The 24,896-nt window shown below is 43.8% G+C and overlaps 1 protein-coding gene across 1 annotated transcript in view; it reads left to right on the top strand.

Annotated features, from left to right (window-relative positions):
- The first annotated feature begins 71 nt into the window (after positions 1-71).
- The window catches only part of LOC307040803 (NLR family CARD domain-containing protein 3-like), a 26,200-nt gene continuing 1,375 nt past the window's right edge, over positions 72-24,896 (top strand). The window contains exons 1-10 of the mRNA XM_079683913.1: positions 72-434; positions 4,796-4,871; positions 13,463-13,556; positions 13,623-13,825; positions 13,911-14,186; positions 15,315-17,094; positions 17,177-17,350; positions 17,498-17,671; positions 19,801-19,847; positions 23,945-24,896. The exon at positions 23,945-24,896 is cut by the window's right edge and continues 1,375 nt beyond it. Coding sequence (XP_079540039.1) covers positions 4,850-4,871; positions 13,463-13,556; positions 13,623-13,825; positions 13,911-14,186; positions 15,315-17,094; positions 17,177-17,350; positions 17,498-17,671; positions 19,801-19,847; positions 23,945-24,513 — 3,339 coding nt within the window. The 5' untranslated portion in view covers positions 72-434; positions 4,796-4,849 and the 3' untranslated portion in view covers positions 24,514-24,896. The remainder of the gene's footprint in view (positions 435-4,795; positions 4,872-13,462; positions 13,557-13,622; positions 13,826-13,910; positions 14,187-15,314; positions 17,095-17,176; positions 17,351-17,497; positions 17,672-19,800; positions 19,848-23,944) is intronic.

A 24,896-nucleotide genomic window follows, 5' to 3' on the forward strand; every position in this document is an offset into this window, starting at 1 on the left:
CAGCATCTAGTGGACAGCTAGCAGAACTACACCCCCTCTCACACTGACTGGGCTCAGTCACTCTGAAGTGAATCTTTGCAGTCCTGAGAACAACTCAGTTTAGAAACAGAGTATTTATCAGCAAAGGCATGTGGGTGAACAAACAGATATAATGTGCCAAACACAAAGACAGACCTCACTCTCATATTATACGTTTCACTTTGTGTACAAGTTCCTCTTGAGTGGAAAACTACTGCAGCACTTCACCCCCCTCCCCCCCATGTCCTCTGCAACTCAGAGCGGAAGTACCGAGTTCCTCTTTCACGGAAGTCACATCTGTGACAGTTGGTGTTCAAACTGCTGAATAAAAGGAGATATAAGGGAATTGCAGGCAGAACCAGGACTGAGGAGACGAGATCAGCCGTGTTTCTGTGGACCTGAAGAGAGCTCAGCAGGTGAGAACCCTCCCACAGGAGTCTGTTACAAAAATGAAAGACATTAAGAGCATTAAGAAATTGTGCAGCAGAAGCACATTATAAAATAGCATTTAAAAACAGTCAAAGTCAAAAGCAAAGCTAATTTAAATAAACATACAACAAGTTTATATAGATTAACACAGGTATAAAAAACACGAATAACAGTTACAGCGCTGTTGAAATATATACAGTTCTGTTCTTATGGGTCTTGAGAGATGTATCCATAGATCTCTTAATGTTGCTGCCTGTCCCTGCAGGTAAAGCCAGTTGTTAAGGCACTCATCATGCTCAGAGAGTTGTAAAACATTGCACAGACGTCAGGAAGGGTACAGGTTCTGAGGTCCTGTAGTGAATGCATTCTGACATGACCAGCAGGCTCTCTAGCGCATCGAGGCCATACAAGAGGGCCACCCCCCCCCCCCCCCCCCGGTTTTTAAATGCTCCTGAGGTCTCAAGGTTGGCAAGTATGAATGTGGTACACACATTGAGCTGAAGACGCTTTACAAAAATAACTACCAGGCTCCGCCCACTCAGATGTGTTGCTTATTAACATAATGTCAAAGCAGTTTAATGACTACAATCTTTTCCATTTTGAATCTGTCAACACAATACTTTGTATAAAACATTCGGGGACAGTCCAACTCAGTCTCAAATCTAAACGTGTAATAACTACGTTGGTCCACAACTTGGGACGTAGTATTTCTACAAAAACGCCTCTGAAATTGTAGGATCCCTAAGTTTTTTTTTATTTCCAATGTCACGTGATCTTCAAATTTCTCCCTGCAGAAAAAAAAAACATGGCCGACCTTCGTTTTATTCACGGTGGAAAATGCCTATTTTAAGGTTAGTTTGGCCATTAAAATGCGTTTTGATGTCATTTGATGCGAGAAATATGAATTGTTATTTCAGATTATGTGTGCAGTGGATGTACATGATCTTTAGTTTGCAAGTTATTACGAAGATTACTTCAGGAAATTGTGTCCATACAACGTTTTCGTTTTTACCAAGGTGGTTGCTAGGGACGCTGCTATCGATATTATTTCTGTTATGTTGTGTAACTGTTTAATAGTGTTATGTTTATCGCTACCCCCTTCCCCGTCAATGTATAGTGTTGGTCCACAGCGCAAACGTATTAGTTTAACAAAATCCTCATCTAAAATTGTGGCATAGATACGTTATTTTCCCCTGTGAGAATTTTACATCCAGAAATAAGTATTCTCTCCGCTTCGCTTGACAAACCCTGTGATAGTCCTCAAGCTCTGTGATTGGATGTTTGAGTGTGCGCCGAGGGTTACGCCGAGCGTCAAACAGCACTTGAAATGGGATGGAACCATGGCAGACTGTCTAACTGGATTTGAACGGGTCCACGGTTCTGTTATGTATATATGTATTCATGGGGAACCTACTTGCAGCAGGTCACCCTTGAAAAAGAGATCAATGATCTCAATGGGATTCACCTGCATAAATAAAGGTTTGAAATTAAATGAAATAATCACAAAAAAATTCTGTGTTTTATATTTAATAATTCTGTGTTCTTTAGTTATTGATTGTTCAATACCTGACAAGGTCGGAGATGAAAAACTTGGGTCACAGGTTCCTCAACAGTGCATTACAAGACATCAATCAATATGTGTGTATACCTCCACCATTAAACTGTCGTATTCTGCAATTTCTTATACTATCTACATACATCTTATAAGAGTATACTACATATGTATAATATCAGTTAAAATAAGTGCTTCAACATAGTTAACATTGCTGGAGGTATACACAAAGTTTTTCATTCGTTGCATAACTACACCGTGGTTGTGTATATGATATGTCAATAAACCTTAGAGAATCTTGAAATCTTGAAAGGGATCTGCAAAATAGTCTTTATATACAGTCTTTAATTAACTATTAGTGGAGAATAACGAGTAATGAATATACTTTATAGAGATCCTATTAATATCTAATAATAAAATTCAATAACATGCTTTAACCACCAGGTGTCCCTTTCTATCAGCTGTGCACCTTTATGGTGTAAATACAGCCTATCTACCGATTGGATCAAATATAAAAGTCAGCAGAATTAGTGTTGATACTGCGAGGAGATGTATTGTGTGAAAATAAATGTAAGGTGTTCTTTAATTGCTGATATATTTATGATCCACGTCACGTTTTCAGTGTTGGCGGCAGTTCCTAAAAAAATCTTTTCGGATTTCACATCGCATAAACACCATTTCCCAACGTGCATTGAGGCTAAACCATCCAAGCACCGAGCTGAGGATCTTGCCTACGTCTGTTTCCGGTATTTGTTTGTGACGATGTGATGTGAGATGTGAGACTGGGTTGGAGCACAGGGGAAAATAACGTATCTATGCCACAATTTTAGATGCGGATTTTGTTAAACAAATACGCTTGCGCTGTGGACCAACACTATACCGATGTAGCACCTCATTTCGGACAGTTTGAAACGCGAGGGCCGTGATTGGTACGTGATCTGCCCTCGCTCAAGGGAAAACCTCCAGCTTGACTTGAGACCGCCCCCGTGATAGATAAATGTAATTATAATGAAGCCAGCTGCAATGGATCATTGATCCACCAGGGGGTGCAGTGGGGTTCCACACTGGAGCTCATGTGAAATAAAGTCAGATACAGTACGCAGGATGTACAGCGGAACTTTGTTAAGATCCATATGTCACGGATATCATACTCTGTGCTAAATAAGAGACATGTAATCATTTACAAAACATCACCATGTTGTTATTTAACTAAATAATGTTGTTTAGTCGAAAAAAACGAACGGGAGGAAATGCAGCCCGGCTCTCGATTTTTAATCCTAATTTAATCATCATCTTCACCACGATCATTTATGTTTATGTTCGCCGAATTGACATGAAATCACTGACACATATGAATATACTGTATTCAACTTCATTACAACGTTATTAACGTGCCTAAACTCAGTAATTCACTAAACATATTTATATTTTAATGGAGCTCCGTCGGTCGATCAGGATCCCAAAGTGTAGCGGAGGGATCCTCATCTGGATGAAGGGTGTTATTTTTCCCATAAGGAACAAGTCGCTGCAAATCATCCCGCTTATTACATGGCCACATTTAAAAAAGAGTTGTATCATACAACTATTTTTTAAATCAATACATACAACTTGTATGTATTGATTTAAATTGACATGCATCCGCTTAGAAAAATAGTCCGTTGTTACCGTTTTTTAAACAGTCAGAATGAAACGGCAGCTCTCAGCTGTGTATTTACACAACTAATGGCCCATCAACCACAGCTCTCTCCCTCCCCTCCCCCCCTGATCTTTCTTCTCCAGCAGCTAAATTAACTGTAGGTTTAAACGCAGACTTTTGTTCCTCCATGTTTCGTTGTTATTGTTTCACTGAGCGGACCCGCACATTTTTTTCAAACTCTCCCTTTTTTGGTCCATCTGCGGCGGTAATAGGTTTTGTGCGCTGTGATGATTCGGCTGTTCCTTTAGTAATGAATATTAAATGTTGTGAGGAAATCTTTCCACCAATAATTCCAATAAGTAATCCAAAATGTATTCACTTCAGGTTTACGAAAGTAACTGTAAGAGACTTTAATATTTTATTGAAAAAAAGTGACATTGCACACACACAACACACATCACACAAATTGACCCGATTGGTGGTTCTAGTGTTAAATAAACTAGCTAATTAATTAAACCAGTTCAATACGCATTATTCTTATTCTTATCATTCTTTATGAGCGCAGAAATAGTCTTAAAATCAGACCTGTTTTTTAAATGAAATCTGACGGCAGGCAGTTAGCTCTGATCACCTATGATAAATGCTTCACACCTAATCGCTGGCCATTCAGCCACAGAGCTCCCTCTATACAAATCAAACTGTAGACGGTGTGAAAGCACCTATTGTTTTAAATAATGGTCTGAATGTGGCCTGTGAGCCTTCTGAATTACCGTGGGACAGCACATTCTAAACTAAAATGTTCAATCAATAAAGTAACATCTTATCTTAATAATATCTTCATATTAATAATAATAATAAAGACGAAATCAACACACGGCAATTCAAAGTGCTTTACAAAAAATGAAAGACATTAAGAAAATGGCATTTAAAATCAGTCATTAAAAAGAAAAGATAATCAAATAAACATTAAAAGAAAAAATACATGGATAAAAGTTACAGTGCAGTCTAAGATATGAATAGTTCAATTAAAAGCAGCGACAAAAAGAAAAGTCTTCAGCCTGGATTTAAAAGTAGTCAGAGTTGCAGCGACCTGCAGGTTTCTGGGAGTTTGTTCCAGATATTTGGAGCATAATAACTGAACGCTGCTTCTCCATGTTTAGTTCTGACTCTGGGGACAGAAAGCTGACCAGTCCCTGAAGACCTGAGAGATCTGGATGGTTCATCATTTAGCAGGAGGTCAGAAATGTATTTTGGTACTAAACCATTCAGTGCTTTATAAACAGCAGCAGTATTTAGAAATATATTCTTTGACACACAGGAAGCCAGTGTAAAGACTTCAGAACAGGAGTGATGTGATCCACTTTCTTAGTGTCAGTGAGGAACCAGAGTAAAGACTTCAGAACAGGAGTGATCCACTTTCTTAGTGTTAGTGAGGAACCAGTGTAAAGACTTCAGAACAGGAGTGATCCACTTTCTTAGTGTTAGTGAGGAACCAGAGTAAAGACTTCAGAACAGGAGTGATCCACTTTCTTAGTGTCAGTGAGGAACCAGAGTAAAGACTTCAGAACAGGAGTGATGTGATCCACTTTCTTAGTGTCAGTGAGGAACCAGTGTAAAGACTTCAGAACAGGAGTGATGTGATCCACTTTCTTAGTGTCAGTGAGGAACCAGAGTAAAGACTTCAGAACAGGAGTGATCCACTTTCTTAGTGTTAGTGAGGAACCAGAGTAAAGACTTCAGAACTGGACTGATCCACTTTCTTAGTGTTAGTGAGGAACCAGAGTAAAGACTTCAGAACTGGACTGATCCACTTTCTTAGTGTCAGTGAGGAACCAGAGTAAAGACTTCAGAACAGGAGTGATCCACTTTCTTAGTGTTAGTGAGGAACCAGAGTAAAGACTTCAGAACAGGAGTGATGTGATCCACTTTCTTAGTGTCAGTGAGGAACCAGTGTAAAGACTTCAGAACAGGAGTGATGTGATCCACTTTCTTAGTGTCAGTGAGGAACCAGAGTAAAGACTTCAGAACAGGAGTGATCCACTTTCTTAGTGTTAGTGAGGAACCAGAGTAAAGACTTCAGAACTGGACTGATCCACTTTCTTAGTGTTAGTGAGGAACCAGAGTAAAGACTTCAGAACTGGACTGATCCACTTTCTTAGTGTCAGTGAGGAACCAGAGTAAAGACTTCAGAACAGGAGTGATCCACTTTCTTAGTGTCAGTGAGGAACCAGAGTAAAGACTTCAGAACAGGAGTGATCCACTTTCTTAGTGTCAGTGAGGAACCAGAGTAAAGACTTCAGAACAGGAGTGATGTGATCCACTTTCTTAGTGTCAGTGAGGAACCAGAGTAAAGACTTCAGAACAGGAGTGATCCACTTTCTTAGTGTTAGTGAGGAACCAGAGTAAAGACTTCAGAACTGGACTGATCCACTTTCTTAGTGTTAGTGAGGAACCAGAGTAAAGACTTCAGAACAGGAGTGATCCACTTTCTTAGTGTCAGTGAGGAACCAGAGTAAAGACTTCAGAACAGGAGTGATGTGATCCACTTTCTTAGTGTCAGTGAGGAACCAGAGTAAAGACTTCAGAACAGGAGTGATGTGATCCACTTTCTTAGTGTCAGTGAGGAACCAGAGTAAAGACTTCAGAACAGGAGTGATGTGATCCACTTTCTTAGTGTCAGAGAGGAACCAGAGTAAAGACTTCAGAACAGGAGTGATCCACTTTCTTAGTGTTAGTGAGGAACCAGTGTAAAGACTTCAGAACAGGAGTGATCCACTTTCTTAGTGTTAGTGAGGAACCAGAGTAAAGACTTCAGAACAGGAGTGATCCACTTTCTTAGTGTTAGTGAGGAACCAGAGTAAAGACTTCAGAACAGGAGTGATCCACTTTCTTAGTGTTAGTGAGGAACCAGAGTAAAGACTTCAGAACAGGAGTGATCCACTTTCTTAGTGTTAGTGAGGAACCAGAGTAAAGACTTCAGAACAGGAGTGATGTGATCCACTTTCTTAGTGTCAGTGAGGAACCAGTGTAAAGACTTCAGAACAGGAGTGATGTGATCCACTTTCTTAGTGTCAGTGAGGAACCAGAGTAAAGACTTCAGAACAGGAGTGATCCACTTTCTTAGTGTTAGTGAGGAACCAGAGTAAAGACTTCAGAACTGGACTGATCCACTTTCTTAGTGTTAGTGAGGAACCAGAGTAAAGACTTCAGAACTGGACTGATCCACTTTCTTAGTGTCAGTGAGGAACCAGAGTAAAGACTTCAGAACAGGAGTGATCCACTTTCTTAGTGTCAGTGAGGAACCAGAGTAAAGACTTCAGAACAGGAGTGATCCACTTTCTTAGTGTCAGTGAGGAACCAGAGTAAAGACTTCAGAACAGGAGTGATGTGATCCACTTTCTTAGTGTCAGTGAGGAACCAGAGTAAAGACTTCAGAACAGGAGTGATCCACTTTCTTAGTGTTAGTGAGGAACCAGAGTAAAGACTTCAGAACTGGACTGATCCACTTTCTTAGTGTTAGTGAGGAACCAGAGTAAAGACTTCAGAACAGGAGTGATCCACTTTCTTAGTGTCAGTGAGGAACCAGAGTAAAGACTTCAGAACAGGAGTGATGTGATCCACTTTCTTAGTGTCAGTGAGGAACCAGAGTAAAGACTTCAGAACAGGAGTGATGTGATCCACTTTCTTAGTGTCAGTGAGGAACCAGAGTAAAGACTTCAGAACAGGAGTGATGTGATCCACTTTCTTAGTGTCAGAGAGGAACCAGAGTAAAGACTTCAGAACAGGAGTGATCCACTTTCTTAGTGTCAGTGAGGAACCAGAGTAAAGACTTCAGAACTGGACTGATCCACTTTCTTAGTGTCAGTGAGGAACCAGAGTAAAGACTTCAGAGCAGGAGTGATGTGATCCACTTTCTTAGTGTTAGTGAGGAACCAGAGTAAAGACTTCAGAACAGGAGTGATGTGATCCACTTTCTTAGTGTCAGTGAGGAACCAGTGTAAAGACTTCAGAACAGGAGTGATGTGATCCACTTTCTTAGTGTCAGTGAGGAACCAGAGTAAAGACTTCAGAGCAGGAGTGATGTGATCCACTTTCTTAGTGTCAGTGAGGAACCAGTGTAAAGACTTCAGAACAGGAGTGATGTGATCCACTTTCTTAGTGTCAGTGAGGAACCAGAGTAAAGAGTTCAGAACAGGAGTGATGTGATCCACTTTCTTAGTGTCAGTGAGGAACCAGAGTAAAGACTTCAGAACTGGACTGATCCTCTTTCTTAGTGTCAGTGAGGAACCAGAGTAAAGACTTCAGAACAGGAGTGATGTGATCCACTTTCTTAGTGTCAGTGAGGAACCAGAGTAAAGACTTCAGAACTGGACTGATCCTCTTTCTTAGTGTCAGTGAGGAACCAGAGTAAAGAGTTCAGAACTGGACTGATCCACTTTCTTAGTGTCAGTGAGGAACCAGTGTAAAGACTTCAGAACAGGAGTGATGTGATCCACTTTCTTAGTGTCAGTGAGGAACCAGAGTAAAGACTTCAGAACAGGAGTGATCCACTTTCTTAGTGTTAGTGAGGAACCAGAGTAAAGACTTCAGAACAGGAGTGATGTGATCCACTTTCTTAGTGTTAGTGAGGAACCAGAGTAAAGACTTCAGAACAGGAGTGATGTGATCCTCTTTCTTAGTGTTAGTGAGGAACCAGAGTAAAGACTTCAGAACAGGAGTGATCCACTTTCTTAGTGTTAGTGAGGAACCAGAGTAAAGACTTCAGAACAGGAGTGATGTGATCCACTTTCTTTAATGTTAGTGAGGAACCAGAGTAAAGACTTCAGAACAGGAGTGATGTGATCCACTTTCTTAGTGTTAGTGAGGAACCAGAGTAAAGACTTCAGAACAGGAGTGATCCACTTTCTTAGTGTTAGTGAGGAACCAGAGTAAAGACTTCAGAACAGGAGTGATGTGATCCACTTTCTTTAATGTTAGTGAGGAACCAGAGTAAAGACTTCAGAACAGGAGTGATGTGATCCACTTTCTTAGTGTCAGTGAGGAACCAGAGTAAAGACTTCAGAACAGGAGTGATGTGATCCACTTTCTTAGTGTTAGTGAGGAACCAGAGTAAAGACTTCAGAACAGGAGTGATGTGATCCACTTTCTTAGTGTTAGTGAGGAACCAGAGTAAAGACTTCAGAACAGGAGTGATGTGATCCACTTTCTTAGTGTTAGTGAGGAACCAGAGTAAAGACTTCAGAACAGGAGTGATGTGATCCTCTTTCTTAGTGTTAGTGAGGAACCAGAGTAAAGACTTCAGAACAGGAGTGATCCACTTTCTTAGTGTTAGTGAGGAACCAGAGTAAAGACTTCAGAACAGGAGTGATGTGATCCACTTTCTTTAATGTTAGTGAGGAACCAGAGTAAAGACTTCAGAACAGGAGTGATGTGATCCTCTTTCTTAGTGTTAGTGAGGACTCGAGCAGCAGTGTTCTGAATCAGCTGAAGCTTTCTAATAGATTTTTTAGTGAGACCTGTGAAGACACCATTGCAGTAGTCCAGTCTATTGAAGATAAAAGCTTAAAATCAGATCTGTTTTTTAAATGAAATCTGAAGGCAGGCAGTTAGCTCTGATCTCCTATGATAAATGCTTCACACCTAATCGCTGGCCATTCAGCCACAGAGCTCCCTCTATACAAATCAAACTGTAGACGGTGTGAAAGCACCTATTGTTTTAAATAATGGTCGGAATGTGACCTGTGAACCTTCTGAATTACCGTGGGACAGAACATTCTAAACTAAAATGTTCAATCAATAAAGTAACATCTTATCTTAATAATATCTTCATATTAATAATAATAATAAATCATACAGTATGTGTCCGAAAGGGAGCAGGAGGAAGCAAACACAAAAATATACAAAAAATATACTGCATGTTAAAGCAAACGATTGTAAAGGTAAAAGTATGAGCATAACAAATAAAGAAGTGTAATGTGTCACGATCTGTCTGTGTTGTGTTTTGTCTTGTCTTTTTCTGTCTTTGGTTTCCTGTTTTATTTTGAAAAGTGTTCACCCCCTGTCTTGCCTGTTGCTTTCTGTCTGTTTTCCCTCCTACCTGATTACCCGATTGTGTTCACCTGGTGCCCCTGGGTTTTCTCCTCCCTCCTCACCTGTCTCTTGTTTGTCTGATTAGTCCTGTGTGAATTTAGGTTCTGTGTTTTCTGTTAGTCTTTGTGAGTTCCTTGTTTGTCTTTGACTGTGTCTCGGGGTAGTGTTCTCTTTTTGACATTTTGGCCTTGGAATAAAGGTATTTTTCTTTGAAATCTGCATTTGGGTCCTGCCTGCTTCACTCAACCCTGACAGAAGGAACTCAACAAGGATGGGCCCAGCAGATTATTTTGAGCTAGAATTACTCAGTTTTTCCTTTTCTTTGGCTGGCTGCTATGATAAGTGGAGGGGAGCGTCCGGTGTTCAGCAGCGAGAGGCTGCTCTGAATGAGGCGCACCAGATGGCTTTGGAGAAACCAGGTTTAGTGAAATTCTTACCTGGCTGGATTTTGGAATTCCTCTCGGTGTGTGATTCCCGGCCTGCTAGCCCCAGGCATGCTAGCTCCCTGCCTCCCAACTCCCAACCTGACACCATACGCCTCGGTGTGTTCCGTCTGGAGTCGGCCTCTGCTTCTTCCCCAGTTCCTGCTCCTGTCCGGGAGCTGTTCTCTGGAGCTCGTCTGGCTTTTGGAGGTCCACGGAGCCTCCAGGGGGCTCCTGGGAGGGGGCGTCGCAGGTCCAGGCTGGCAGCCCCAAGAGCCATAGTTCCGGCCCTAGTTCTGGCCGCAGCAGCCATGGTTCCAGCCTCAGTTCTGGCCCCAGCAGCCATGGTTCCAGCCCCAGTTCTGGCCCCAGCAGCTATGGTTCCGGCCCCAGTTCAGGCCCCAGTTCTGGCCCCAGCAGCCATGGTTCCGGCTTAAATTCTGGCTCCAGTTCCGACTCCAGTGCCGGCCCCAGCAGCTCTGATTCTGGCTCACGTTCCGGCTCTCCGGCCCACTCCAGCTCCTCGTGTTCTGTCGGTGTTCCGAACCACTCCAGCTCCCGTGTCCTGTTGGAGGTCCCGCCGTCACCTGTTCCGCCGGGGGTCCTACCGACACCAGATCCTGTTCCGTTGGGGGTCCCGCCGGCTACTCTCCTGCCGGGGGTCCCGCCAACCCTATGTCCTGTCCCGTTGGGGGTCCCGCCAACTACTCTCCTGCCGGGGGTCCTGCCAACCCTATGTCCTGTGCCGTTGGATGTCCCGCCGACTACTCTCCTGCCGGGGGTCCTGCCAACCCTATGTCCTGTCCCGTTGGGGGTCCCGCTGACTACTCTTCTGCCGGGGATCCTGCCAACCCTATGTCCTGTGCCGGTGAAGGTTCCGCTGGGGGTCCTGCCAGCTCCATGTTCAGTCCCGTTGGAGGTCCCGTCGACTACTCTCCTGCCGGGGGTCCTGCCAATCCTATGTCCTGTTCCTCTGGGGGTCCCACCGACAACTCTTCTGCCGGGGGTCCTGCCAACCCCTTGTCCTGTTCCGTTGGAGGCCCCGCCATCACCTGTCTTGCCGGCCGTCCTGCCAACTCCTGGTCCTCTTCCGTGGGGGATCCTGCCGAAGCCTGCCCCACCGGCTCCGGTTCCTGTTCGGCCGACACCAGGTCCTGCCCGGCCTCCGGAGCTGTCTGGTCTTCGCCCTCGAGCCCGGCCCCCTGAGAGCCGCGGTCTTCGCCCCCGGGCCCGGCCCCCTGACTCTTCCTGCCGCGGTCCTCGCCCTCGGGCCCGCCCCCCTGACTCTTCCTGCCGGGGCCTTCACCCCACCATGGACTCTGCCTTGCCCCCGGGCCGTCCGCCCGAGACCCCATCCTTGATCTCTGCCTTGCCCCCGGGCCGTCTGCCCGAGACCCCTTCCGGGTCCTCCGCTGTGCCCCTGGGCTGTCAGCCCAAACCCGTCCTCCAGACCCCCTCCACCCACCCTGTTGGCCCTAGTTTTGTGTCCCTCCTCCGGTCCCCCTCCAACCACCCTACTGGACTTTTTTTGGGACGTCTGGGATCCGTCCCTTGAGGGGGGGGTACTGTCACGATCTGTCTGTGTTGTGTTTTTTCTTTTTCTGTCTTTGGTTTCCTGTTTTATTTTGAAAAGTGTTCACCCCCTGTCTTGCCTGTTGCTTTCTGTCTGTTTTCCCTCCTACCTGATTACCCGATTGTGTTCACCTGGTGCCCCTGGGTTTTCTCCTCCCTCCTCACCTGTCTCTTGTTTGTTTGATTAGTCCTGTGTGCATTTAGGTTCTGTGTTTTCTGTTAGTCTTTGTGAGTTCCTTGTTTGTCTTTGACTGTGTCTCGGGGTAGTGTTCTGTTTTTGGCCTTGGAATAAAGTTTTTTTTTTCTTTGAAATCCGCATTTGGGTCCTGCCTGCTTCACTCAACCCTGACAATAATGTAAACATTTACATTATGATTATTTAATATATAAAGACTATATATTATTGAATTACAAGATTAGATATACTTTATTTGATCTAAAATATTGATGTGTTCAAATGCTCTTTAAAACAAAACTGAAAGTGCTTGAAAACTTGTCTTAATGTATTTGTGAATGAAGCGCCATCTCCTGGTTAAAACCTGAAATTGAAAATCCGGCAACGCCCTCTTGGAAAATAGTGGGAGGGCTTAACATTCCTCGATACTGGTCTTGGGCAGGTCGTAGGCAGGAAGCTGTAAGCTGGAGTCCGAAATGAGGTGCTACATCTGTGAATTAATGGGGAAGGGGGTACCAATAAAGATAACACCATTAAACAGTTACACAACATAACAGAAATAATATGGATAGCAGCGTCCCTAGCAACCACCTTGGTAACAATGAAAACGTTGTATGGACACAATTTCCTGAAGTAATCTTCGTAATAACGAGCAAACTAAAGATCATGTACATCCACTGCACACATCATCTGAAATAACAACTCATATTTCTCGCATCAAATGATATCAAAATGCATTTTAATGGCCAAACTAACCTTAAAATAGGCATTTTCCACCGAGAATAAAACGAAGGTCAGCCATGTTTTTTTCTTCTGCTGGGAGACATTTGAAGATCACGTGACATAGACGCCAGCCATTGGAAATGAATGATGAAAAAAGACATAGGGATCCTACAATTTCTGAGGCGTTTTTGTAGAAATACTACGTCCCAAGTTGTGGACCAACGTAGATATTACACATTTAGATGTGAGACTGGGTTGGACTGTCATACATATTACTCTTCAAAATGAGCAAGATCAGTCAAAAAGCATGGCCGCCATAAATCTAAATGGAAATAAATGCTCATGCCTCATTGGATATGTTCAAACTTGCTAAGATCAACACAAATGTGTAACTTTCTAACAGAAATTAACGAAATTGTAAATACATGCTCTGGGGGCGAGTATAAAATGAGATCTCATGTATCGTGGTGATTTAATAATGTGGACGCGGCCTATTACGTTTTATGACTTTACCATGATCTAGAATAAGCTACAAACGCTAAACTGCGTACACACATCACAACTCATGACCTTTAATAGAATGTACAGAAAATGTGTACATTTGTGTTGAATAACATTAGAAACGGGCAAAAGCAAACACATTTGAACTCTTTCTAGAGACTAGGTCGGATATAAAAAATAATTCAGATGGAATTTCAAATGTAACTCTAAATTGAAAATGAATAATCTGTAGCTCAAACGACAAGCTGTGTGGGCCTGTGGCTGTGGGACATCTGAGAGGAGGGGTATTATTGTGTCCTGTGATGTTCTTGTTGTGATGAGCATGTTGTTGTGTTTGTGTGAAGGTGGAGGCTCTGCTATGGATCAGTGTGAGGACAGAGAGGAGGGAGCCCCCCCCTCTCTGTGTGGGGAACATGACAGCCAGACCAAAGCTCAGAGGTGAGATCTCCAACTGTCCATGACTCTTCTCCATGTCTCAGCTCAGCACTCATTATTCACTCAAAGCTCTGTGTTGTGTTCCAGCCCAGAGGACACACCACACTCTGCTGGACCTGGACCTGGACCTGGACCTGGACCTGGAGCTGGACCTGGACCTGGACTTGGACCTGAACCTGGACCTGGACCTGGACTTGGACCTGAACCTGGATCTGAAGCTGGACCTGGAACTGGACCTGGAACTGGACCTGGACCTTTGAAAAACAAAGAAAGTATTTTTTTGCATAAACCCATTTTATTTCAGATGTAAGATTATATAATATTTTCTGTTGGTATCTTTTGGATCTCTGCAGGGAGAAAATATGGCGACACTGAAAGATATCCTCTTCAGAAATTTAGAACAATTGGGGAAAGAGGACTTTGAAGAATTCAAGTGGCACCTGCAGCAGGAGGTCCTAGGATTTGAAGGAATCCCAAAGAGTCGACTAGAGGATGCATGTCGGACGCAAACTGTGGACCATATGTTTCTGAACTACGGCATTAACACTATTAAAGTGACCAGAACCGTTTTGAAGGAGATGAATCAGAATCTCCTGGATGAGAAATTATCAGAAATCCCATCAGAACCGACAGGTAGGTCATTAGTTTAAAAATGGTTTTACACACAGGGAACCTGAGGTCAGGCAAATCACAATGATAACATGAATTGGATGTGTCCTCCTGATATACCACACAGAGAAACACCACCTGTACATGGTGTCAGGGTTTAGGTACCCCCATGGCCCTGAAAGCTCAGTGGTCAGGGTCAATAGGTTCTGGCAGGGTCACTTTTTAGATCAGCTACTTAGAAAAAAAGCAAGACAGGCAGACAAGGGTCTCATCCTGCAGCCAGGCACCGGGGTCTACACACCACTGGGTCTAAGGGTCTAATCAATGCAGGTTGGGTTGTAGGTGAAGGAGAGGAACATGGTATACAAACTTCAAACAACCGTCACCTCTCTGCTGGGGACGGATCTGGTGTCGGTGTGGGAGGTGGAGCAGGACCAACTAGACCATGTAGGGCTCACCTCTACACATTGAACCGGCTCTGGAAAGAAACTCCTGGATAGGGATTAGACTCTCTGCTTTTCCAGAGTTACCCAGGTGACCTTTGAGGTTCATTGAGATGAAAGCTGTCACTGTTCTCTCTGCCGACGCATCGACCAACAGTTCAGAGTAACATGCTCTCTTGCAGTCTCTGGGTCAGGGCACCAGCTGGGGATACATTCAGTAGTTAGGCTGGGGCTCCACACGTGCTAGGAGGGGTCAATAGAGTTTTCCATCCACCCTGTCTTATGGACGAAGGGAAAGATTATTACTGTGACCCCAGGGCGTCTTGTTGATATTAGGCTATTGCAGGACCACGCAGTATTTGGACAATTACTAAGAGCAATCCACTTCCTGTATAACTGGAGTGAGAGCTGAGTCCACATCCTCAGAGGTCGATCTGCCAGGGTCGTGCCTCGTCTTCCAGCAGCAGGAATAAGAGTCGTCAGGTTTAGGGCCATGGCTCTCTGAGGTTAACAGATTGTTCATTCTGGTTTTGAAAATATTGTTTTTCAAAGATTATTTTTTTGGAAAGCAACAAGATACGGCATCTTGATCCAAGGGAAATAATCTACTGTCTGAAATGTGTAAAATTAGGAACCAAACTTGTGATGGTTATTTTATGTGAAAAGTATCATTGTCTCAATTGAGAGATTTATTTTTGTCTTCATTCAGAGCTTCTCACTCGGTGCCAAGGGAACCTCAAATTCAACCTGAAGATAAAAATTGAGAAAATCAAAACAACGGGTAATTCAAGACCTCTAAGTGAAATCTACACGGAGATCTACATCACCATGGGAGAAACTACAGCTGAAGAACATGAGGTCAGACAGATTGAAACAGCATCCAGGAAACCAGACAGACCAGAAACAACCATCAGACAAGAAGACCTCTTTAAAGCCTCACCTGGAAGAGATGCACCAATCAGAGTGATGACAAAGGGCGTGGCTGGCATTGGGAAAACAGTCTTAACACAGAAGTTCACTCTGGACTGGGCTGAAGGCAAAGCCAACCAGGACATCCAGTTCACATTTCCATTACCTTTCAGAGAGCTGAATGTGGTGAGAGAGAACAAGTACAGCTTGGTGGAACTTGTTCATCACTTCTTCTCTGAAACCAGAGACGCAGGAATCTGCAGGTTTGATCAGTTCCTTGTTTTGTTCATCTTTGACGGTCTGGATGAGTGTCGACTTCCTCTGGACTTCCTCAACACTGAGGTCCTGACTGATGTCACAGAGTCCACCTCAGTGGATGTGCTGCTGACAAACCTCATCAGGGGGAAGCTGCTTCCCTCTGCTCGCCTCTGGATAACCACACGACCTGCAGCAGCCAATCAGATCCCTCCTGAGTGTGTGGACCTGGTGACAGAGGTCCGAGGGTTCACTGACCCACAGAAGGAGGAGTACTTCAGGAAGAGATTCAGAGATCAGGAGCAGGCCGGCACCATCATCTCCCACATCAAGACCTCACGAAGCCTCCACATCATGTGCCACATCCCAGTCTTCTGCTGGATCTCTGCTTCAGTTCTGGAGAAAGTGTTGAAAACCAGAGAGGGGGGAGAGCTGCCTAAGACCCTGACTGAGATGTACATCCACTTCCTGGTGGTTCAGTCCAAAGTGAAGAACATCAAGTATGATGGAAAAAGTAAGAGACATCCACACTGGAGTCCAGAGAGCAGGGAGATGATGGAGGCTCTGGGGAAACTGGCTTTTGAGCAGCTGCAGAAAGGCAACCTGATCTTCTATGATCACGACCTGACAGAGTGTGGCATCGATATCACAGAAGCCTCAGTGTACTCAGGAGTGTTCACACAGGTCTTTAGAGAGGAGAGCGGACTGTACGAGGACCCAGTGTTCTGCTTCGTCCATCTGAGCGTTCAGGAGTTTCTGGCTGCTCTTCATGTCCATCTGACCTTCATCAACTCTGGAGTCAACCTGCTGGCAGAAGAACCAACAACCTCCTGGCTGCCTAAAGTCTTCAGACCTCAGCCCACACTAACACATCTCTACCAGAGTGCGGTGGACCAGGCCTTACAGAGTCCAAACGGACACCTGGACTTGCTCCTTCGCTTCCTCCTGGGTCTTTCACTGCAGACCAATCAGAAACTCCTACATGGCCTGCTGACAGAAACAGGAAGTAGCTCAGAGACCAACCAGAAAAAAGTTGAGTACATCAAGAAGAAGATAAGAAAGAATCCATCTCCGGAGAGAAGCATCAACCTGTTCCACTGTCTGAATGAACTGAATGATGGTTCTCTAGTGGAGCAGATCCAACAGTACCTGAGGTCAGGAAGTCTCTCCACAGATAAACTGTCTCCTGCTCAGTGGTCAGCTCTGGTCTTCATCTTACTGTCATCAGGAAAAGATCTGGACGTCTTTGACCTGAAGAGATACTCTGCTTCAGAGGAGGCTCTTCTGAGGCTGCTGCCAGTGGTCAAAGCCTCCAGGAAAGCTCTGTAAGTGGAGATACAAACAACATTGATCAGTTTAAAACATGATAAATAAAATACATTGTGTTCATTGCTAATCCTTCCCCAGGCTGAGTGGCTGTAACCTGTCAGAGAGAAGCTGTGCAGCTCTGTCCTCAGTCCTCAGCTCCCAGTCCTCTAGTCTGAGAGAGCTGGACCTGAGTAACAACGACCTGCAGGATTCAGGAGTGAAGCGGCTGTCTGCTGGACTGGAGAGTCCACACTGTGAACTGGAGACTCTCAGGTCAGCATTCTGCGTTTTATTTTCAAGCAGTTTAAGTTTGAATCCTTTTTATCCAGCTTCTGGTTCATGTTGATGAAGATGGTCGACCTCTGTAAAATGTTCCTGCTGCTTTTAAAACATTGAGTTTACTGTATTCCCTGGTTCCAGTCTCTTAGGCTGTATGGTCACAGAGGAAGGCTGTGTTTCTCTGGCTTCAGCTCTGAGCTCCAACCCCTCCCATCTGAGAGAGCTGGACCTGAGCTACAATCATCCAGGAGACTCAGGAGAGAAGCTGCTCTCTGCTGGACTGGAGGATCCACTCTGGAGACTGGAGACACTCAGGTATGGACAGACAGACTGAAGGTGTCTCTAACATCTCAAATGTCATGTTCTTCCTCTCATTTATGACACAGTTATTGAAATTATATTTATTTGAGTTTTTACACTCTCATTGACGGCTGAGTCCACTCTACTCTATAACAGACCAGGGCCGGCCCAACCCATTAAGCGGCATAAGCGGCCGCTTAGGGCCCCGCAGCCACTGAGGGGCCCCCTAGCAAAAAATTTTTTTTTTTTTATTTTTTTTAATTTTTTTTATCTCAGTACACCGTTGCTCTACTCTAAAGTCGCATCTAAAACGCGATCTGATCTAGCTGTGTATATTTTGTTATTTTTGATTGTTATATTCAATCCAGTGTTCGAAATGGGGGGGAGCCAAGGTCACAGGTCCAATACTTGGTCACAGTATGCACTTTAACCTTATAGTCCTTGTTTCATTTCAAATCTAATGTGCTGGAGTACAGACTCAGAGCCACAACAACAAAACATATGTCACTGAGGACTGAGGAGTTTCTATATTTCTGTTCACTGAGTTTATATAGTCATTAGTTATAGCCTAGGTAGTTATTTGTAGTCAATTTAAAGACTGTGCTGCTCTTCTCAGGTCCCACTTTAGTGTTTACATGCTTATTTGTACAATATGTGTGCTCATACTAACATCATAAGACAAAAGTTGGTTCCGTGTTGTGTGTAGTGAGAACGCGCTAGAGTGAGGGGGGCCCCCAAACAAAATCTTGCTTGGGGCCCCCAAAAGTCTAGGGCCGGCCCTGCAACAGACGCAAGGGATCAACAGCGGTTCAGTTTGGATAGTTCTGACTGTGTTCGGCTAACGGCTAACAGAGCTACACTCACATTATGTGTTATAATTGCTCACGGCTAACAGAGCTAATTGTGTTATAATTGTATCTTGATTATTTGCTGGCCTGCTTTGGCCGATGATCAGCACATTGCCTAGTCGCTGATGGGAAACCAAAATGTACTTTTTGTGATTCTGTATTATGTAACTGATGATCGACACGTCCAGGTATGCATCATTTTTTCTCCTCATAATGCCCTCATGAACATCACATTCATGTTGATATCTGTAGCAGGAACTTAGCCGTTAGCTGTTAGCCGTTGACTGTAGGTAGGTAGCTGTTAGCAGGTAGCTGTTAGCCGTTGACTGTAGGTAGGTAGCTGTTAGCAGGTAGCTGTTAGCCGTTGACTGTAGGCAGGTAGCTGTTAGCAGGTAGCTGTTAGCTGTTGACTGTAGGCAGGTAGCTGTTAGCAGGTAGCTGTTAGCTGTTGACTGTAGGTAGGTAGCTTTTAGCAGGTAGCTGTTAGCCGTTGACTGTAGGTAGGTAGCTGTTAGCAGGTAGCTGTTAGCTGTTGACTGTAGGCAGGTAGCTGTTAGCAGGTAGCTGTTAGCCGTTGACTGTAGGTAGGTAGCTATTAGCAGGTAGCTGTTAGCCGTTGACTGTAGGTAGGTAGCTGTTAGCAGGTAGCTGTTAGCTGTTGACTGTAGGCAGGTAGCTGTTAGCAGGTAGCTGTTAGCCGTTGACTGTAGGTAGGTAGCTGTTAGCAGGTAGCTGTTAGCCGTTGACTGTAGGTAGGTAGCTGTTAGCAGGTAGCTGTTAGCCGTTGACTGTAGGCAGGTAGCTGTTAGCAGGTAGCTGTTAGCCGTTGACTGTAGGTAGGTAGCTGTTAGCAGGTAGCTGTTAGCCGTTGACTGTAGGTAGGTAGCTGTTAGCAGTTAGCTGTAAGCTGTTGAATGTGTACGGGATGCCTCACTGCACATTATCAAGGGCTTAGCTAAAGTTCTGGAGGAGATACGGGACTTTCACAAAGACACAAACAACATGTCTACTCCCTGATTGTTCACTGTTGTTTTATTTCTTTCTTTATGTCTTTCTCCTCTGTGTGTTTTGTGTCATCATGTGTATATTGCTGAACAGAACTATGAACAGATGTATGTCCTTCATGTAAAGATGCAATGTACAATATGCTGTGACAATGTTTGACACTAAATGCCAACTAAAAGTAAATAGCAATCAAAAAGCTTCCTCTAAGAAAGTGAACTCTGCTCCACGAGGTACCAGCAGCTAGGACTCATGTTGGATAGAAAATCATCCTGACTGTGTTTCCTCCTCCAGGCTGGACCATGGTGGAGAGCAGAGGTTCAAACCAGGTGTGAGGAAGTGTAAGTGTGGATCAGTCAGCTTCTCTCTAGAGACAAAGATGATGGAGGTGGTATTTATTCATTAAAACATGACTGGCATGCATCGCCTTTAAACTTTATAATAATAATAATACATGACACTTATATAGTGCTATTATAGAAAGGATCACTAACAGAGAGTAAAGCCTTCAGGTGGGTCCAGGGGCCTCATTTATAAAGCCTTTCGTACGGCACGTCCTACGCCGGTTTCCCTTTATAAATCATAATGAACTCGAAATGCGGCGCAGCTTTTGCGGGCTTCACGTAACGCCCATATTTGCCTATAAATGGTCAAAGAAACGCACCGTATTAATATTCATTCTGACTGACTGCACGAAGAAGATCGCAGGGAATGACGACAGAACTGCTAAAAAAGACATTTCACACCGTGTCAGATTCTGGTTCCTTTGGGGAGGTGGAGATAAATCATATTGTTTGGTGGATGCAGTTTGAACAGAGTAGCAGCATGGAGGTCGGATCGTCAGCAAAATAAATAAGTGGTCCGAAAAAAGTTAATGACGAAATACACCTTCCTCAGGCAGTGTGTCAGTGTGTTTGGACCGGGGACAGGAGACCTATTTGGTTGTTTGTGCTCCAGCCGTCGATCAGCTGTGCGCAGCGTCTCCACTGAAGCCTGTGCGTCTCATCCCCCCCGCAGCAACTCTATCCACCACTTAAATGAAATCAAACTAATGTGTCTGTACAATTCACCAAAATGGTGTTCTCTTACTTTGCATACCTGTGTTACCATGATAGTATATAAAACCATGCTTGTATATACTAGCTATAGGAGAGAGAGAGAGAGAGAGAGAGAGAGAGAGAGAGAGAGAGAGAGAGAGAGAGATTCACCATGGCCTTGAACTCACCTGATCTGATGAATGACATGTCACTATTTGACCAAAATCAATATGTTCCTACCAAAGATGGTGTAAACATGGCCATTGATTATATCAATATGATATTTCACAAGGCAGCTATTAAAGCTGACCTTGTAAAACAAAAGCGAAACCTGTTAAAAGGCAAAACGCTGACAAATGGTTTGACCAGGAATGACCATCAGAAAAGACCTGAGAAAAATAGCAAATGAAAAACATCGGCAACCAAACAACCCAGCCTTACGCATTAGATACAATGACCTTTTAAACAAATATAAATGTACAATAAGGAACAAAAACAAAATGATACCCTCATGAAACTTGAGGATATTGAGAAAGCCATTGATCAAAATCAATTCTGGGATCTGTGGAGCAACTTCAACACAAAACAACCGCAAGCATTACCCATCCAAAACGGTGACATCTGGAGAGAACATTTTGAAAGTTTGTACAAAGACATACCAATAAATCTAATGAATTCAGATCAATGTATTACAAAAGAGAAACTCCAAACATTAGAAGAAACTATTAAAGACCACCAGGACCCCCTTGATTTCCCAATGACTTGGGAAGAGTCGACCACACAGACACAATCTCTCCGGCCAAGGAAAGCTTGTGGCCCAGACAACATTCAAAAGGAAATGCTCAGATGCAGCACCCCAGAGATGCAGGGTACAGTGTTCAAGCTGTTCAATATCATATTGCAGTCAGGATGTTTCCATCTGGTGCAAAGGGCTCATCTCCCCCATTCATAAGAGTGGAGACAAATCAGACCCTAAGAACTACCGTGGCATCTGTGTCAGCAGCTGTCTGGAACATTATTCTGTAGTATTCTAAATAAAAGAATACAAGATTTCCTTAACCGACAATCCATCTTGAGTCAAAATCAAATTGGCTTCCTTCCAAAACACCGCACCACCGACCATGTATATACCCTTCACACTTTAGTTAACAAACATGTACACCAAACACAACATGGGAAGATATTCACTTGTTTCATTGATTTCAAAAAAGCTTTCGACTCTATTTGGCACGAAGGGCTCTATTATAGACTTCTACATTGTGGTATAGGGGGCAAAATGTACGATCTGGTTGAATCAATGTATTTAGGGAATAAGTGTGCTGTTCAAACTGGAGACAAACAAAGTGAATTCTTCACCCAGAGAAGAGGTGTTCGTCAGGGTTGCAATTTAAGTCCCACTTTATTTAATATATATATAAATGAAGTTGCTGTTCAGTTGGATCACTGTGCTGCTCCTGGCCTCTCCCTCCTAGAGAGAGAGGTGAAGTGTCTGCTTTATGCTGATGACCTTGTTCTGCTGTCTCCTACTGAACAAGGACTCCAACAACAGCTGGACATAGGAGACCAGTAAGAACTGGGCCCTGGCAGTCAATATGAAGAAAACTAATGTCATGGTTTTCCAAAAACGCCCCAGATGTCAGGAGAACAAATACCAGTTTACCATAAATAATCATATCATGGAACATAGTATGAGTTACACCTACCTCGGTTTAACCATAACAGCATCAGGAAGTTTCAACATGGCAGTGAATGCACTCAAAGAAAAAGCCAGAAGAGCTCTTAATGCAATTAAGAGAACATTTTATAATGTCCAAATTCCAATTCAAATCTCAGCTGGTGCTGAGGCTAGCTGCCCCCTCTCAGAGCCACTCTGACCAGTCTCTCAACAACACTGCTCTCCAAACACCAATCACAGTCAAACGCATTATAACACAATGTAAAGACAACTATTTACCACATTGGGAAGAAGAAACTAAAAGCCAAAGTAGATTAGAATGTTACCTGGCTCTAAACAGAGAGTATGAGCTGGCAGAGTATCTCTCTACTGTCAGAGATAGAAAGCAGAGACAGATCCTAACCAAGTACAGGCTCAGTGACCACAAACTGCCAATCCAAACAGGAAGACTCAAAAGATCCTGGCAACCAAAAGAGAACAGAACATGTGGTCACTGTACGACAGGTGAGACTGAGACAGAGATGCACTTCCTCCTGAAGTGCCAAACATTCAACGAAGTAAGGAGCATTTATTGGAACAAGTTGAACTCTGTAATCCCAGGTTTCAAGGAGGCTGATGACCTCTCAAGACTGAGAGTACTCCTAGGAGAAGGAGACAAGGCACACCTTGCTGCCCAATATGTATACACATGCCACAACCTGAGGGACAGTGAATGAGACTCACACACACACACACACACACACACACACACACACACACACACACACACACACACACACACACACACACACACACACACACACACACACACACACACACACACACACACACACACACACACACACACACACACACACACACACACACACACACACACACACACACACACACACGTGTTGAAATGTAATTGTATCACTGTATATATATATCATCAATAATATGTAAAAATTTGAAATGTCTGTTAATGTTGTTAATTATTTTGTATTGTGATGCTTTGGCAACATTGTTTAATTTAACTTTCAAGCCAATAAAGCCCCTTTGAATTGAATTGAATTGAATTGAATTGAATTGAATTGAATTGAATTGAGAGAGAGAGAGACAGAGAGAGAGAGAGAGAGAGAGAGAGAGAGAGAGAGAGAGACAGAGAGAGGGAGAGAGAGAGAGAGAGAGAAAGAGAAAGAGAGAGGAAGAGAGAGGAGAGATAGAGAGAGAGAGAGAGAGAGAGAGAGGGATTACAAAAGATACATAAATAAATGATAACTCGGTAAATGAAGATATAATGAACAACAAGTTGAATGACCGTATTAAACGGACCTTTGACTTATTGAACATTTTCTTTGTGGAGCTTTAAGATTTGTATTTGAGTACCCCTGCTATATATAACACAAATTAAACAAGTTGCATGTGTTGGTTATTGGCTGTGGGAGGTTGTTGGTTATGTTCACATATTATTTGATTATTAAAATGAGTTTAGAGTTTGACCCCTTAGATCAGCTCTCTAGTCATCGTGTGCTCAAAGTGCACCAGATTGAAGCATTTCACTTTAACATGCGCCAGCTAAAGTCTTGCTTAGGGCAGCAACCTGGTCAGAACCTGCTGAACTAGCTTCACCTTTAAACTATAATAATAATACATGACTCTTATATAGCGCTATTATAGAAAGGATCACTAACAGAGAGCCTTCAGGTGGGTCTGATGATAAACTGCTGTCTGTGTCTCTCATCAGATTCCTGTGAACTCACCCTGGACTCAAACACAGCACACAGAAACCTCAAACTGTCTGAGGACAACAGGAAGGTGACATGGGTGAGAGAGGAGGAGCCATATCCTGATCATCCAGAGAGGTTTGACTCCTGTTTTCAGCTGATGTGCAGAGAAGCTCTGACTGGTCGCTGTTACTGGGAGGTCGAGTGGAGAGCAGGGGTTTCTATAGCAGTGACCTACAGAGGAATCAGGAGGAGAGGAGACAGAGAGGACTGTGGGTTTGGAATGAATGATCAGTCCTGGAGTCTGGAGTGCTCTGGTATAGGTTACTCTGTCAGTCACAATCAGAGAGAAACACACATCTCCTCCTTCCCCTTCTTCTCCCCCTTCTCCTCCTCCTCTTGTAGAGTAGCAGTGTATCTGGATCATCCTGCTGGCTCTCTCTCCTTCTACAGAGTCTCCTCTGACAGACTGACCCACCTCCACACCATCAGAACCACATTCACTGAACCTCTCTATGCTGGGTTTGGGTTCTGGTTAAGGTTCTGGTTAGGGTCAGATGTCTCATCAGCGTCTCTGTGTCCTCTGTAGGAGGAGAACACTTCCTGTCCTGGGTTTAAGAGTTGGTGTTTTAAATATGGCTCACTGAAGGCTGTTTCCTCAGAGAGTCTTTTATTCTGAAGGCTGTGTCCCCAGAGAGTCTTTTATTCTGAAGGCTGTGTCCCCAGAGAGTCTTTTATTCTGAAGGCTGTGTCCCCAGAGAGTCTTTTATTCTGAAGGCTGTGTCCTCAGAGAGTCTTTTAATCTGAAGGCTGTGTCCTCAGAGAGTCTTTTAATCTGAAGGCTGTGTCCTCAGAGAGTCTTTTATTCTGAAGGCTGTGTCCCCAGAGAGTCTTTTATTCTGAAGGCTGTGTCCCCAGAGAGTCTTTTATTCTGAAGGCTGTGTCCCCAGAGAGTCTTTTATTCTGAAGGCT

This window comes from Notothenia rossii (genome assembly GCF_949606895.1).
Source record: "Notothenia rossii genome assembly, chromosome: 5".
NCBI classification, from domain to species: Eukaryota; Metazoa; Chordata; class Actinopteri; order Perciformes; family Nototheniidae; genus Notothenia; species Notothenia rossii.